This window comes from Eschrichtius robustus, chromosome X, assembly GCF_028021215.1.
Source record: "Eschrichtius robustus isolate mEscRob2 chromosome X, mEscRob2.pri, whole genome shotgun sequence".
Lineage (NCBI taxonomy): Eukaryota > Metazoa > Chordata > Mammalia > Artiodactyla > Eschrichtiidae > Eschrichtius > Eschrichtius robustus.
This window is the reverse complement of record NC_090845.1, coordinates 16,330,996-16,346,229: the sequence shown is the minus strand read 5'-3', so window position 1 is coordinate 16,346,229 and position 15,234 is coordinate 16,330,996. Positions and strand designations below refer to the sequence as shown.

Genomic DNA, 15,234 nt, shown 5'->3' with positions numbered 1-15,234 from the left:
AGAAGGAAGAAGATAGGGATTAGAGTGCAGATAAATGAAATAGAGAACAGAAAACCAATACAATCAACAAAACCAAAAGTTGCTTCTTTGAAAAGAGCTACAAAATTGACAAAATTTTACCTAGACTGGCCAAGAAAAAAAAGAGAGAAAATGCAAATAACTATAATCAGAAATGAAAATGGGGACATTACCACTGACCTCAAAGAAATAAAAAGAATTATAAGAGAATATTATGAACAACTGTATACTAACAAATTAGATAATTTAGATGAAATGGACAAATTCCTGGAAACACACAAATTATCAAAACACTCAAGAAGAAATAGAAAATCTGAACAGATCTAGAACAAGTAGAGATTGAATCAGTAATCATAAACTCCCTAACAAAGAAAAGTGCAAGACCAGACAGCTTCACTGGTGAACTCTATGAAACCTTTAAAGAAGTAACACCAATCCTTCTCCAACTCTTCTAAAAAACAGAAGAGAAGGAAGCAATTCCTAACTCATTTCATGAGGACAGTATTACCTTGATATCAAAGCAGATAAAAACACCACACAAGAAGACAATACAGACCAATATCTCTTACGAATAAAATGCAAAAATCCTTGACAAGATACCAGCAAACCAAATCCAAGAGAATTTCTAAAGAATTATATACCATAACCAAGTGGGATTTATTCCAGGAATGTAAGAGTGGTTCAACATAAGAAAACTGATCAATGTAATACACAACATTACTATAATGAAGGGAAAAAAACACACAATCATCTCAACTAATGCAGAAAAAGTATTTGACAAATTCCAACACCTTTTCATGATAAAGCCACTCAGAAAACTAGGAATAGATGGACACTTCCTCAACTTGATAAACAGCATTTATTAAAAACCAAACCAAACCAAACCATAACTAACATCAAACTCAATGGTGAAAAGATTAAAAGCTTTCTCCCTAAGATGAGGAATAAGAAAAGCATGTCTGCTCTCACCACTGCTATTCAACATTATACTGGAAATCCTAGCCAGAGCAATTAGGCAAGAAAAAGAAATAAAAGGCATCTAAACCAGAAACGAAGAAGTAAAACTCTATTCACAGATGATGTGATCCTGTATATAGAATATCCAAAAGAATACACAAACACACACACACACACACACAAAACACACACCTATTAGAGCTAATAAATGAATTCAGCAAAGTTGCAGAGTAAAAGATCAACCTACAAAAGTCAGTTGTGTTTCTATACACCAGCAATGAACAGTTCAAAAGGGAATTAAGAAAGCAATTCGTTTTATAATAGCAACCAAAAGAATAAAATACCTAGGAATAAATTCAAGGTAGTGAAAGACTTGTACACTGAAAAGTATAAAATTATAAAGCATAGCTGAAGGAGATTAAAGAAGACCCAAATAAATGGAAAAACATCCCATGTTCATGGATTAGAAGACTTAATATTGTCAAGAAGACAATACTGCCCAAAGCAATCTACAGATTCAGTGCAACCCCTACCAAAATCTCAGTGGGCTTTTTTGCATAAATGGAAAAGTCAATCTTCAAATTCACTGCAAGGGACCCTAAATGCCAAAACAATATTGAGAAAGAATAACAAAGGCAAAGGATTGACACTTCCTGATTTCAAAACTTACCACAAAGCTACAGTAATCAAGACAGTGTGGTACTGGCATAAGGATAGACACTTCCTGATTTCAAAACTTACCACAAAGCTACAGTAATCAAGACAGTGTGGTACTGGCATAAGGATAGACACACACACCAATGGAAAAGAATTGGGAGTCCAGAAATAAATCCAGACAGCTATGGCCTATTAATTTTTTACAAAGGAACCAAAACCATTCAATGGGGAAAGAATAGATTCTTCAACAAAAGGTATAGGGACAACTGCATATCCACATGCAAAGAATGAAGTTGGACCCATACTTCATACCATATAGAGATGTTAACTGAAAATGGCTCATAGAGCTAAATGTCAGAGCTAAAACTATAAAATTCTTAAAAGAAAACATAGGGGTAAATCTTCATGACCTTGGATTTAGCAATGGATTCTTAGATACGATGCCAAAACACAAGCAACCAAAGAAAAAAGGAGATAAGTTGGACGTCATCAAAATTAGAAACTTTTGTGACTCAAAAGACATTATTAAGAAAGTGACAAGACAACCTACAGAATGGGAGAAAATATTTGCAAATTGTATATCTGATAAGGGACTTGTATCCAGAATATATAAAGAACCCTTACAACTCAATCGTAAAAAGACAAATAACCTGATTTTAAAATGGGCAAAGGATCTGAATAGACATTTCTCCAAAGAATGTGTACAAATAGCCAGTAAGCATGAAAAGATGCTCAACATCTTAGCCATTAGGGAAATGCATATGAGAACCACAATTAGATACCACCTTACACACAACTAGGATAGCTATAATAAAAATAAAATTTAAAATTTTTAAAAAACATAAAATAACAAGTGTTGGCAAAAAATGTAGAGAAACTGGAACCCTCACGTATTACTAGTGGTAATGTAAAATGGTGCAGCCACTGTGGAAAACAATTTAGCAGTTCCTCAAAACGTTAAACATTGAGTCACCATATGACTCAGCAATTCCACTCCTAGGTACAGACGCAAGAGGACTGAAAACATATGTTCATATAAAAACTTACACATAAATGTTCATGGCAGCATTGTTCATAATAGCCAAAAGGTAGAAAAAAATGCAAATGTTCATCCATTGACGAATGGATAAACAAAATGTGGTATACTCATATAATAGAATATTAGTCAGCCATAAAAATAAAGGAGGGATGAAACATACTATGGCATGCATGAACCTTAAAAACATTATGCTAAGGGAAATAAGCCACATACAAAAGGAAACAGATTACATGATTCCGTTTGTACAAAATATCCAGAAGAGACAAATCCACAGAGACAGAAAGTAGAACAGTGGTTGCCAGGAGTAGGGGAGGAGGGAATGGTAATGGGTACGGCACTTCTTTTGGGGGTGAAGAAAATGTTCTGGAGTTAGATATTAGTGATTGTTGCACAATCTTGTGAATGTACTAAAAAGCACTGAATCAATCGTACACTTTAAAATGGTGAATTTTATGGTATGTGAATTATACCTCAGAAAAAGAACAAGGAAATACTGTAAGCCTATAGATAGAGAGGAGGTTTCTGTGCACCTGAGGAGACTTGTATTTAATGGGTTAAGCAAAGCAGAGGGTAGATCTCACTGAATGTGAAGTTTTTTCCCAAGGGAATGCATTTCTGCTGTAGTATTTTCATCTATTCATTCAACAGATAGTCAGTGAGCACATGTTATGTACAAGAATCAGGACAGGGCTTCCCTGGTGGTGCAGTGGTTGAGGGTCTGCCTGCCAATGCAGGGGACATGGGTTCGAGCCCTGGTCTGGGAAGATCCCACATGCCGTGGAGCAACTGGGCCCGTGAACCACAGCTACTGAGCCTGCGCGTCTGGAACTTGTGCTCCGCCACAAGAGAGGCCGCGACAGTGAGAGGCCCGCGCACCGCGATGAAGAGTGGCCCCCGGGCTTCCCTGGTGGCGCAGTGGTTGAGAATCTGCCTGCCAATGCAGGAGACATGGGTTCGCGCCCTGGTCTGGGAGGATTCCACATGCCGCGGAGCAACTGGGCCCGTGAGCCGCAACTACTGAGCCTGCGCGTCTGGAGCCTCTGCTCCGCAACAAGAGAGGCCGCGACGGTGAGAGGCCCGCGCACCGCGATGAAGAGTGGCCCCCGCTCGCCGCAACTAGAGAAAGCCCTCGCACAGAAACGAAGACCCAACACAGCCATAAATAAATAAATAAATAAATTAAAAAGTTTAAAAAAAAAAAAAAAGAGTGGCTCCCGCTCGCCGCAACTAGAGGAAGCCCTCGCATAGAAAACGAAGACCCAACACAGCCAAAAATAAATAAATAAATAAATTAATTAATTAATTTAAAAAAAAAAAGAATCAGGACAGTATCTGCTTCTACTTGCCTGTTGTTGCTTGAAGGCCTCAATAAGTAAATCAATATCAGTAAAAGTGAGAGGAAATTGCAGCCGAGGACCACAGTAGGAGTCTGGGACGTCTATCAACCCCAAATAGTCCTGTCTATCCTTGTCCTGGATGTTGCTGCCAAGAAGGTGAGTTACTAATTCTGGAAATGGAAAGACAGAAAAGGGGGAAAAAAAATCTACATTTCCATACTTAAAATGCAATAAATAACTTCTTGAATACCTAGCCCATGTAAAGCACTGTGCTAAATGTTATGAATACCAAGATATCCCACATATAACCATGAGGAATGATTTGTTCTGAGATCAGTAGGTACACTCACATGAATCATCATTATCCCTTCCCAGGTGGACATTTTACCAAAGCAGTGAGTTCATCAGTGGGGAGGAGAGGGAGGAGCACAGGGAAAACTGGTCAATCAAGGTATTTTGATGCTCTGAAGCTCTAACTCTACATTTTTTTTTGCCCACTCTAATATCTCAGATTTTTACAAATAGGGCTGGAAACATAACAATGCATTGTATTTGGTTCAAACATCTGTGGCTATTCAGGATCTACAGAAAATTAAATGGCAACATTCAATTTTCCCTGTTAAACACTTCAAATTTTACTTAACTGTAATTGATTTGTTTCTCTCGTCACATAAAAACCAATTTTCTGACATGATTTTCTTTTTCTTCTTGGTAACAAACCATAGGCAGAAATTCCCAAAGGACCTCTCTCTCTCGAAGAGATATTTCTGTGTAACAGATTACCTCCACTGCCCATTTCAGTAGGTGCTGAGACCAAGGATCTCTTTCTTGCTAGACTGCCTATGAAACAGTCAGCCCAAGAAAAGAAATCTGGCCAATTCAGGTGGAGAAAGATGAAAAGTGATATGGTAGATTGATTGCAAAAGTATGCCCAATTCTCTACTCCAGCCTCTAGTCATGCTCTTTTTAATGTGATTTTGCAGCCACTCTCATCAAGAGTCTCCTTCCCCAGGCCTTGAAGCTGGGTTGGGTTTGTGACTTGAGTTGGACTAAAGAATATGGTGGAAGTGTTATGTACCAGTTCCAAGCCAAGGCCTCAGGAGGCCTTGTATGCTTCCATGCTCTCTCTTTTGAGAGACCCAAAAAACTGCCAAATCAAGTCTGCCAAGATCAGCAGAAGTGCTCAGCTGATCTGTACACTTGTGAGCAAAAAGAAATGTTTATTACATGCTACTGAGCTATTATAGTTGTTTAATACACAGTATTATTGCAGTAACAGATAACTGATAGGACAATGACATACTCTTCAGCTCATTAACACTGAATTGCTACTAAGCTCATTAATTAGAAGTTCTCTAGGGCTTCCCTGGTGGCGCGGTGGTTAAGAATCCGCCTGCCAATGCAGGGGACACGGGTTGAAGCCCTGGTCTGGGAAGATCCCACATGCCGCGGAGCAACTAAGCCTGTGTGCCACAACTACTGAGCCCACGTGCCACAACTACTGAAACCCGCAAGCCTAGAGCCCGTGCTCCACAACAAGAGAAGCCACTGCAATGAGAAGACTGCACACCACAACAAAGAGTAGCCCCCGCTCACCGCAACTAGAGAAAGCCCGCATGCAGCAACAAAGACCCAATGCAGCCCAAAATAAATAAATAAATAAATAAGAAGTTCTCTATAGGTTTGGAAGGTATGATGTTAGCAGATATAGATAGAATACATTGTTTTTCATTATTCAGTTATGCTGAGAGATTACAATTAAAAACTAAACTTGAAATTTTTTTCTAAAGTCATAATATTTGGTAATTTTAAAATGTTTTCTAAATTATTGTGTACTCCAATATTTTTTGGTGGTAATTGATGATGTTTTATAAGAAGTTAAATTTAGGAGTAATAATGTCTGTCTTCAATGTGGTCCAGCAGAGGTTATTTTTCTCATTTGGATTTGGTTTGAGATTTGAGAAAACTTAATTATTTCATTTTATGTTTGAAAACTAGAAATGCAGAGCATCTTGGTAAATTTTATCTCAGGTTCATTTTGTAGGCAGAAAAGCCAAAATATTCTACTTGACTATCTTAATGATCATTTCTACTTGGTAGTCTTTCTTAGAAGAGCATCTTACTCCAAAAAAAAAACCTTTCTTCTTCCCAGCTTTACTTACTGAAAAATCAGGCTTCTCTTGGGAAAACAACAACAACCAAACAAACAAAACCAAAAACAACCTCAGCAGTTACATTATATCATCTTTTTTCTTTTTAACATCTTTATTGGAGTATAATTGCTTTACTGTGTGTTAAATGGTGTGTTAGTTTCTGCTTTATAACAAAGTGGATCAGCTATACATATACATATATCCCCATATCCCCTCCCTCTTGCGTCTCCCTCCCGCCCTCCCTATCCCACCCCTCTAGGTGGTCACAAAGCACCCAGCTGAACTCCCTGTGCTATGTGGCTGCTTCCCACTAGCTATCGGTTTTACATTTGGTAGTGTGTATATGTCCATGCCACTCTCTCACCTTGTCCCAGCTTACCCTTCCCCCTCCCTGTATCCTCAAGTCCATTCTCTAGTAGGTCTGCATCTTTATTCCCACACTATATCATCTTATAACTACCTTACTGAGAAATCCCAACTGGTGAGGTATAAACAAGAACTGATTTTCTTTTCCCGACCATTGCCTTCACCAATGTTCTGTCAACTTTCCCTTTTTCATCAGCTAACTGACACATCAAGTCAATTCCACCAGTTCTGGTTATTAAAACTCAGTCTTGTTATTTAAGACCGTAATAAAAATATTGCTTTTCTTCTTAAAAAAAAAAAAAAGTCCAGTCTGGCCCTTCCTTTCATACATTTGATGACCCTCATTTCTTATAAGTTCAGTGATAAATATATGAAAAAGCACCATTTCCCTAAACCAATTTTTTTTTTTTTTTGGCCTTGCCGCGCAGCTTGCAGGATCTTAATTCCCCAACCAGGAATTGAACCTGGGCCCCCTGCAGTGGAAATGCGGAGTACTAACCACTGGGCCACCAGGGAATTCCCTAAACCAATTCTTTTTTTTTTTTAATTTAGTTTTGCCTGCATTGGGTCTTCGTTGCTGTGCGCGGGCTTTCTCTAGTTGCAGCGAGCGGGGGCTACTCTTTGTTGCGGTGCATGGGCTTCTCATTGCAGTGGCTTCTCTTGCTGCAGAGCGCGGGCTCTAGGCGCCCAGGCTTCAGTAGTTGTGGCATGTGGGCTCAGTAGTTGTGGCTTACGGGCTCTAGAGCACAGGCTCAGTAGTTGTGGCACACGGGCTTAGTTGCTCCGTGGCATGTGGGATCTTCCCGGACCAGGACTCAAACCTGTGTCCCCTGGATTGACAGGCGGATTCTTAACCACTGCGCCACCAGGGAAGCCCCCTAAACCAATTCTTAATCAAAACTACTCAATATGAAATATCAATAAACATCAAATCATAATCCTTCTGCTGGTTTTTATCCACATAATAAAGAATAACGTAGATTTTCTTCCTAACGTGGGTAGCTAACGTGCGTCATATGTGAAAACAATCAAAAGCGTCAACATTTCAAATGCATGTACTGTCCTTGTGGGCTGTAACTATTATAACTAATAATAATAATTTAATGAATGCCAGCTATAAGAATATTTGTGCAACATGTAATTAGAATTAATCCATACCTATTTGGTTTCTAATTCTGTCAACATGAATCTATAGTAATTAAATATAATAAAATCTTGAACTATAACTGAATGATGCCTTAACAAGTTGTTCTAAAGAAAATACCTCAAAAATACCCCCTACACACAATCTTTTCTTTTGCCCAGTACAGACTCAAAATCTGGACTAGGAAAAATCTAAAGCTCATAATTTTTAAAAAAAAAAAAACAATTTCTGCCTCTACCACCCGCATGTCACTTTGCATACAAGCTCCAGACGTTGCTGGAAAAAGAAAAGCACAAATTGAACCATGTTTATAGTTACTTCATTTCTCAATTATGAATCTGGATTAAAATCATGAGTGTCCATTCAATAAGTTCAATAGATGCCAAAATGACCTTTTGTAAAATTCAACACCTGTTCTTGATTTTTTTAAAAACTCAGAAAACTAGGAATGGAAGGATACCTCCTTAACGTATTTTTAAAAATTTAAATCAACGGTAATGGTTTTTCCATTAAATCATTAACAAAACGGGGATGCCCACTTTCACTGTTTCATTTTAACACTGTTCTGCTATCTCCAGCAAATATAATAAAACATGAAGCCAAAATAAGAGCAGTGACTCTTGGACAGAAAGATATAAAGTTACTTGTGACCAGTGTGATTAAATATCTACACTCAAGGAAATCAATTGAAAAACTCCCAGAATTGATAGGAGAATTAAAATAATACAGCGGTTAATCTCACTGGTTTGAATCACAGCTTCACCACTGATAAGATGAATAACCTTGGGAGGTTACCTTATAAGCCTCAGTATTCTCATCCACAAAAGGGGGATGAGAATACTAATTCCACTGGTTTGTCATGAAAACTAAATGAAATGATATATTTAAAGCACTTAAAAGACATGGCACATGGCATTTAATAAATATGAGTAGTAATAATAATTATTATTATTATTTAATGTTACTGTTCAATAGTATCACAATACAAAATAAACAGACATAAACCAAACGCTTTACTAAATACTACCAATAATCATTAGGGAGATACAGTGGGGGAAATATCTTATTCACCATAGCAACAAAAAATATAAAATACCTGGCTTGATAGCACATTTTGATTGATCTGGAAAGCAGAAAGAAAAGTCAAAACAACACTTCCACTCACTCCATCCCACTCCCCACTTCCACCAGACTCTGTTTAAACCTGTTGCTATGTATATAGCAGCTTTGGCTTTCTACCTGTGGGAGGAGGCTGATGTAAAAACTCAGACTGGGGAAAGGATGTGCAGCGTCTCCCCATCAAGTCCTATGAATTGGCTTTGAGCAAGCAGTAGGACATGTAGGTCACCTCTCACCTTTGGAACACCCAGAATGTCTCAGCATACTCTGTGCCTCAGAGTTAAAACCATTAAACTGGCCCTGGTATCTGGAAATGTTAAGTGACCTTCTGGTCCCTAAATATACCCTGCTTAGGGGTCATAGCACTTCTGCCAAACAGGCCTAGGTAGAGGTTGTCTGGAACTTTCCCACCAAAAAGGGCCATCAGAAAGCAACCTACAGTAATGTACAGTATGGTGACTCTAGTCAACAATACTCTAATATATACTGAAAGTTGCTAAGAGAGTACATTTTAAAAGCTCTCACCACACACACACAAAATTGTAACTATGTGAATTGATGCATGTGTTAACTAACATTGTGGTAATCATTTTGCAATATATGCATATAAGAAATCATTATACGGTACACCTTAAACTTATATAATGTTATATGTTAATTATATTTTAATAAAGCTGGAAAAAATTTTGAAAGTGAAATCAACATACAGCAATAATCTGTAAATCTCTTTTTCTGATACATATAATAACTAAATCAGTATGATACTAGGACTCTATAATAGAGAGATGTGTAAGATAACAGACAGCCTGGAAATATGCCCTATTACACATTTTTCAATGAATATATTATGAAGGAGGCACTACAAAACATGGTGAAAAGATACATTATGAAATAAATGTCGTGGGGAAAATTTGGTTAACTACTTGGACATTTTCTTCGTAGGTGTGTTTTTTAATTATTCTCAACCACTAGGCATCAAAATTTCCTTTTTTAGTTTAATATCAAAAATTCAAAATTTATGAAATGTTAAAACTTTTAAAAGTCAAATCATAAAAAATCTAGAAAAACAGCCATGGTAATCCACATTTTAAATATTTCAGGGCCTTCTAAGTTTAAAAGCCAAGGATTCACAAAGAAAAAGATACTTAGACTTGAAAGGAAAGATATTTTAAATAATTAATGGATGAAAATTTCCTAAACCTGACAAAAATATCAACTTAGATATAACAGAAGCTCAGCAAACCCCACACAGGATAAATAAAAATGAAACCTCATCAAGGCATATTATGGTTAAACGCTATTTTCCAATGTCACTTAGGTTATTTTGTTTCTTCCCCACCTCCTTTGGGTGATGGTTATTCATTTGTAATACAATTAAGTTCATTTGTCACAGTGTGTATTCTACTTGGGAATCACATTCTCTCTCTCTTCCTGTTTTTAATTAATTATTATTTTTTTCTTAGGGATGTGAAACATTATCATGGTTCTAAGATTCAGAACTACAGAAAGGTATTCTCAGAGATGTGTCACTTGCCCCTCATCCCTCCTACCCAAACCCCATTCTCCCCATTCTTTCTGCCCTGCTCCCACCTGTCCCTCCATTTCCTGTAGGTAGATAATGCCATTAGTTTCTGATTTACCCTGTAGGTTTCTCCTGTATTTATTTTTGCACAAATGAGCACACACAGACACACACACATGCGTGCACGCTCATATCAGGCAAGGGTTTCTTAAGCAGGATACAGAAAGCACTAACCATAAAAGAAAAAAATTGTACTACATTAAAATCAAGAATGTCGGGCTTCCCTGGTGGCGCAGTGGTTGAGAATCTGCCTGCTAATGCAGGGGACACGGGTTCGAGCCCTGGTCTGGGAAGATCCCACATGCCGCGGAGCAACTAGGCCCGTGAGCCACAACTACTGAGCCTGCGCCTCTGGAGCCTGTGCTCCGCAACAAGAGAGGCCGCGATAGTGAGAGGCCCGCGCACCGCGATGAAGAGTGGCCCCCGCTTGCCGCAACTAGAGAAAGCTCTCACACAGAAACGAAGACCCAACACGGCCAAAAATAAAAATTAATTAATTAATTAAAAAAAAAATCAAGAATGTCTACTCATCAAAAGACATCATTTAAAGATTAAAGACTAGGGGGATGGATAAAAGCCAAAGACTAGGAGCAGATATTTGCAATAAATTCATCTAACAAAGATTCACATTCTCATATTTAGAATACCTACAGAACTCTTACAAATTGGTAAGAAAAAGGCAGATACCCAATAGAAAAATGGGCAAAAGACCTGAACAGGCACTTTGCCATATGGGATGTCCACGTGACTGCTAAACATTCAAACAAGTGAGCAACTTCTCTGCTCACCAGGGGAATGCAAATTAAAGCAGAAATGTGATATTACTACATACCCACCAGAATGGCTAAAATGAAAAGGACTGATAATTTCAGGTGTTGACAAAGATACTGAACAACTGGAACTCTCATACACTGTTGGCAGTATAACTTGGTACAACAATTTTGTAAAACTGTTTATCAGTACCTAATAAAGCTGACCATACGTATGCCCTATAACTCCAAACTTCCTTTCCTGGGTTGTGGTACATCTTTATAATAACGGTCCCCAACGAATCACGTCTCCTTGTATTCATATCCCTTTACAAGATAATGCTGCTGCTACTGCTCCCTGCAAGAGATGGATCTTTCCTAACCCCTTTGAATCTGCACCTAGCCTTGTGACTTGCTTTGACCAATAGGATATGGCAGAACTGATTTTGTGTGAGTTCCAGAGCAGAGGCCTAAAGAGGCCTTGTGGCTTCTGCCTTTGCCCTCTTGGGATCTAGCTGCCATGTTAAGAAGTCCAGGATATCCTGTTGGACAGAGAGGCTGCATGAGGAGAACTGAGGTATCCAAGCTCATAGCCAACACCAAAGTCCCAAACATGTGAGAAAACCATTTGGACCTCCCTCTCCAGCCCAGCTAAGTTGAGTGAGGCCAACTGACACCACATGCAACAAAGACAAGCCATCCCCACTGAGCCCTTCAAATGCCTGACCCACAGAATCACAAGCAATAAAATGGTTGTTGTTTTAAAGCACTAAATTTTGGGGTGGTTTGTTATACAGCAATAGATAACTGAAAATGAGTATATGGCAAAAGAAAAGAATACATATGTTCACTAAAAAGGGCAAGTACAAGAATGTGCATAGTAGTACCACTTAAATTACCAAAACTGAAAACAACTCAAATGTCCATAAACAATAGAATGGATAAATTTTGGTATATTCATAAAATTAAATATTATTCAGCAATAAGAATGACCAAATGGATGACTCTCACAAATATAAAGTTGAGTAAAAGAAGCAAAACTGTACGTTTTCATTTATACAGAGAAGTTCAAAAACAAGCAAAACTAATCTAGGAGGTAGAAGTCAGGAAAGTAGTGACGAGGGTGCAGGGATTGGGTAGTGAGTAGAGGAGAACAGGAGGGGGCTTCTGTGGCTATGATAATGTCTTATTTCTTGTTCTGGGTGCATGTTACAAGGCTGAGGTTACTCTGAGAAAATTTATTAAGTCATATACTTATCATTTGTGTACTTTCCTGTAATTTGTATACTTTTCTTCCAGAAAAGTTTACATAAGAAAGTTAAACCACTGTCCCCTTCTCTGATAAGATTTTTGAAATATTTTTAAATCACTTGCATAATTTTTTAAGCAGATTTTTAAAAATATAGAGCCTGAGTAAATATCTTTGGGCTGGAACCCAGCCATCTGTGGCTATGAATATCCATAAGTGATTCTGATGCAGAGCTCAGATTAAAATATTAGGTCATTAGCAGAAAGAGGGCTGTTTCATTTCATTATTATTATATTTCCTCTCAGAAATATTTTTGCCAAAGAACATGAAGCACAAACAACTGTCTTCAAATTGTAATTAGCTAAAAGAAAAAAAATGGCAAAATACCTACTTCCCACCCACTCCCCACTCCTCAGGTTTCGCTATTCCACCATTCAGAAACCTTCTACAGATCATTAAATGCTTTAATTAGTTTCACACATATGTACTTAGCTCAGAGCATACCATTAAAACACCCTTCTTTCACCCCTTTGAAGGGTGCTCACTAGATTAAAAGATGCTTTAGATGCCATACACATTTTTAACTAGAACAAAAATGGTTGGCCCAAATTAAAGAAAAATGAGCTTCTAAGTCAAGTGCCTACCTTGAAGATAACAACAGGCAGATCTTAATTTGCAGAGAAATACATGACTTGTGAATAACTATAATTTTTTTTTTTTTTGGCCATGCCGTGTGGCATGTGAGATCTTAGTTCCCTGACCAGGGACTGAACCCATGCCCCCTGCAGTGGAAGCACTGAGTCCTAACCACTGGACCGCCAGGGAAGTCCCTCAATAACTATAATTTTAAAATCATTTTGAATCACACCTATATTGTATATATCTGAAATGATTTACTTAGTCATTTCAGAATGACTAAATAAATGATAGACAAATAGACAGCCTGACAGACAGCTAGCTAGCTATGGAGAAAACAGAGACATGATGGTGCCAACTGTGTTTAATCCCTCACCCAGATCTGTTTCATGAAATAGTCAAGATATTTTGATCTCTCACCACAAAAGTTCTGTAGATTAAAAATAAGATCCTCTTTACTAAGCTACTATTGTACATCAGTATGTTGTGGTTCAGAGAAGGTATTCAACATACTAATGTAAAATGAAATCTAATTCAGTTTTTTGAAAATGAAAAAATTAAATGGTCAATTTAGTTGACAGCAATCAAGGATGGAAAAAGCCAGTTAAACTGATTTCACCAGTTGCTTGGTGTCACACAGACAAGACAGATGGGCATCTTTTTAATTTCTTAGTGTTCTCCCATCTTCAGAGTTTACATTCCTTGATGAGACAATTCAATATTTAATGACTGCTTTTCAAAAGACGAAACTTTTTACTTACCTGAATCTTCCTCAAGTACACGTGTATAGTTTTCCAACATGAAGGAGAAGAAGTTGGATAGCTGGACAAAATAAAAATACATTGATCAATTAATGAATCCCAAACAGGTACTGTTGGTGTTCCATGCAAGTCCCCTTTACTCCTCTGAAGTTCTCATCTCCCAGCTGCCATAGATGCTAATGGGTATCGCTTCTACCTGCCCTCCTCCTCCCCAGGATTGCCCTTGGCAGATGGGCAGCACCTCCCCCAGAGTTGCTTAGGATATCAGATATCCCTCCCTCCTGGGGGGATGCCCATAGAAAATGACTAACTGAAGCAAGAGTATCACAGCCCAGACCCCCACCTCCCTTGCCACTGGGTGGGACAAACTGATGCATTTCACACTTCAGAGCTCCCAATGGGATCAGGCTGAGGTCAGACTTCTCCAGAAACCATATTTTTGCCTAGCTTCTTCCCTGTCCTATCTTGCTTTCCTCACTCCCTTATAGGTTTTCCCTGAGAATACTCTCTCAGGAAGTCACTTGTACCAGAAGTCCCTATCTCAGACTCTGCTTCTAGGAAACCCACTTAAGACAGCCGCTAGATTTTTTTCATTATGATCTCTTCTATTCCTTTCGGTGGTGAGAATAAGGGATATTCTTAATGCCAAAAATATTTGGTAAATGAAGGAAGGAAGGGAGGGAGGAAGGGAAAGATGGAAATCTACCAGCATTCCAACCATCACCTAGATACTGCCTCTACGCCCACCAATTACCTGCAAAGACCTGCATGTATACAGCACAAATAACTTCCAAGCCCTGTCTCCCATGAAGAGTGAACACTAAGGAACCTTATCAATCTGGGAGTAGATATGGCAGTTGAGGGAAGGAAGACTTTCCATACAAATATCAAAATGTATGATTTTAACGCTGTTGATGGATTTGTCAATTAAGAGTCAACAGAAATCACAATGAGATACCACTTCACACACACTAGGATGACTATCATCAAAAAAGACAAACAATAACAAATGTTGGCAAAGATGTGGCAAAATTAAAGCCCTCATACACTGCTGGTGGGAATGCAAAATGGTACAGCTGCTTTGGAAAACAGTTTCGCAATTACTCAAAAAGTTAAACACAGACTTACTCGATGACCCAGCAATTCCACTCCTAGGTATATACCCAAGAGAACTGAACAAATATGTTCACAGAAAAACTTGCACACAGTTATTCATAGTGGCATTATTCATAACAGCCAAAAAAGTGGAAGCAACCCAAATGAGTTATCCACTGAGGAAAGGATAAACAAAATGTGCTATATCTATACAACGGAATAATATTCAGCAGTAAAGAGGAATGAAGTATTGACACATGCTACAACATGGATGAACCTTGAAGACATTATGCTAAGTGAAAGAAGCCAGTCACAAAGGATCGCATATTGTGTGATTCCATTTATTTGAAATGGCCAGAAAAGTCAAATCGA

General features: G+C 38.2%; 1 protein-coding gene across 6 annotated transcripts in view; it reads right to left on the bottom strand.

The window, feature by feature from the left end:
• Positions 1 to 15,234, bottom strand: part of PPEF1 (protein phosphatase with EF-hand domain 1) — a 150,341-nt gene that overhangs the window by 59,879 nt on the left and 75,228 nt on the right. For all 6 annotated transcript variants that reach the window (XM_068532956.1, XM_068532954.1, XM_068532953.1 and 3 more), the window contains 2 exons: positions 13,768 to 13,828; positions 4,018 to 4,178 (listed from right to left, as the gene is read on the bottom strand). In XM_068532956.1, the coding sequence (XP_068389057.1) occupies positions 4,018 to 4,178; positions 13,768 to 13,828 (222 nt within the window). The remainder of the gene's footprint in view (positions 1 to 4,017; positions 4,179 to 13,767; positions 13,829 to 15,234) is intronic.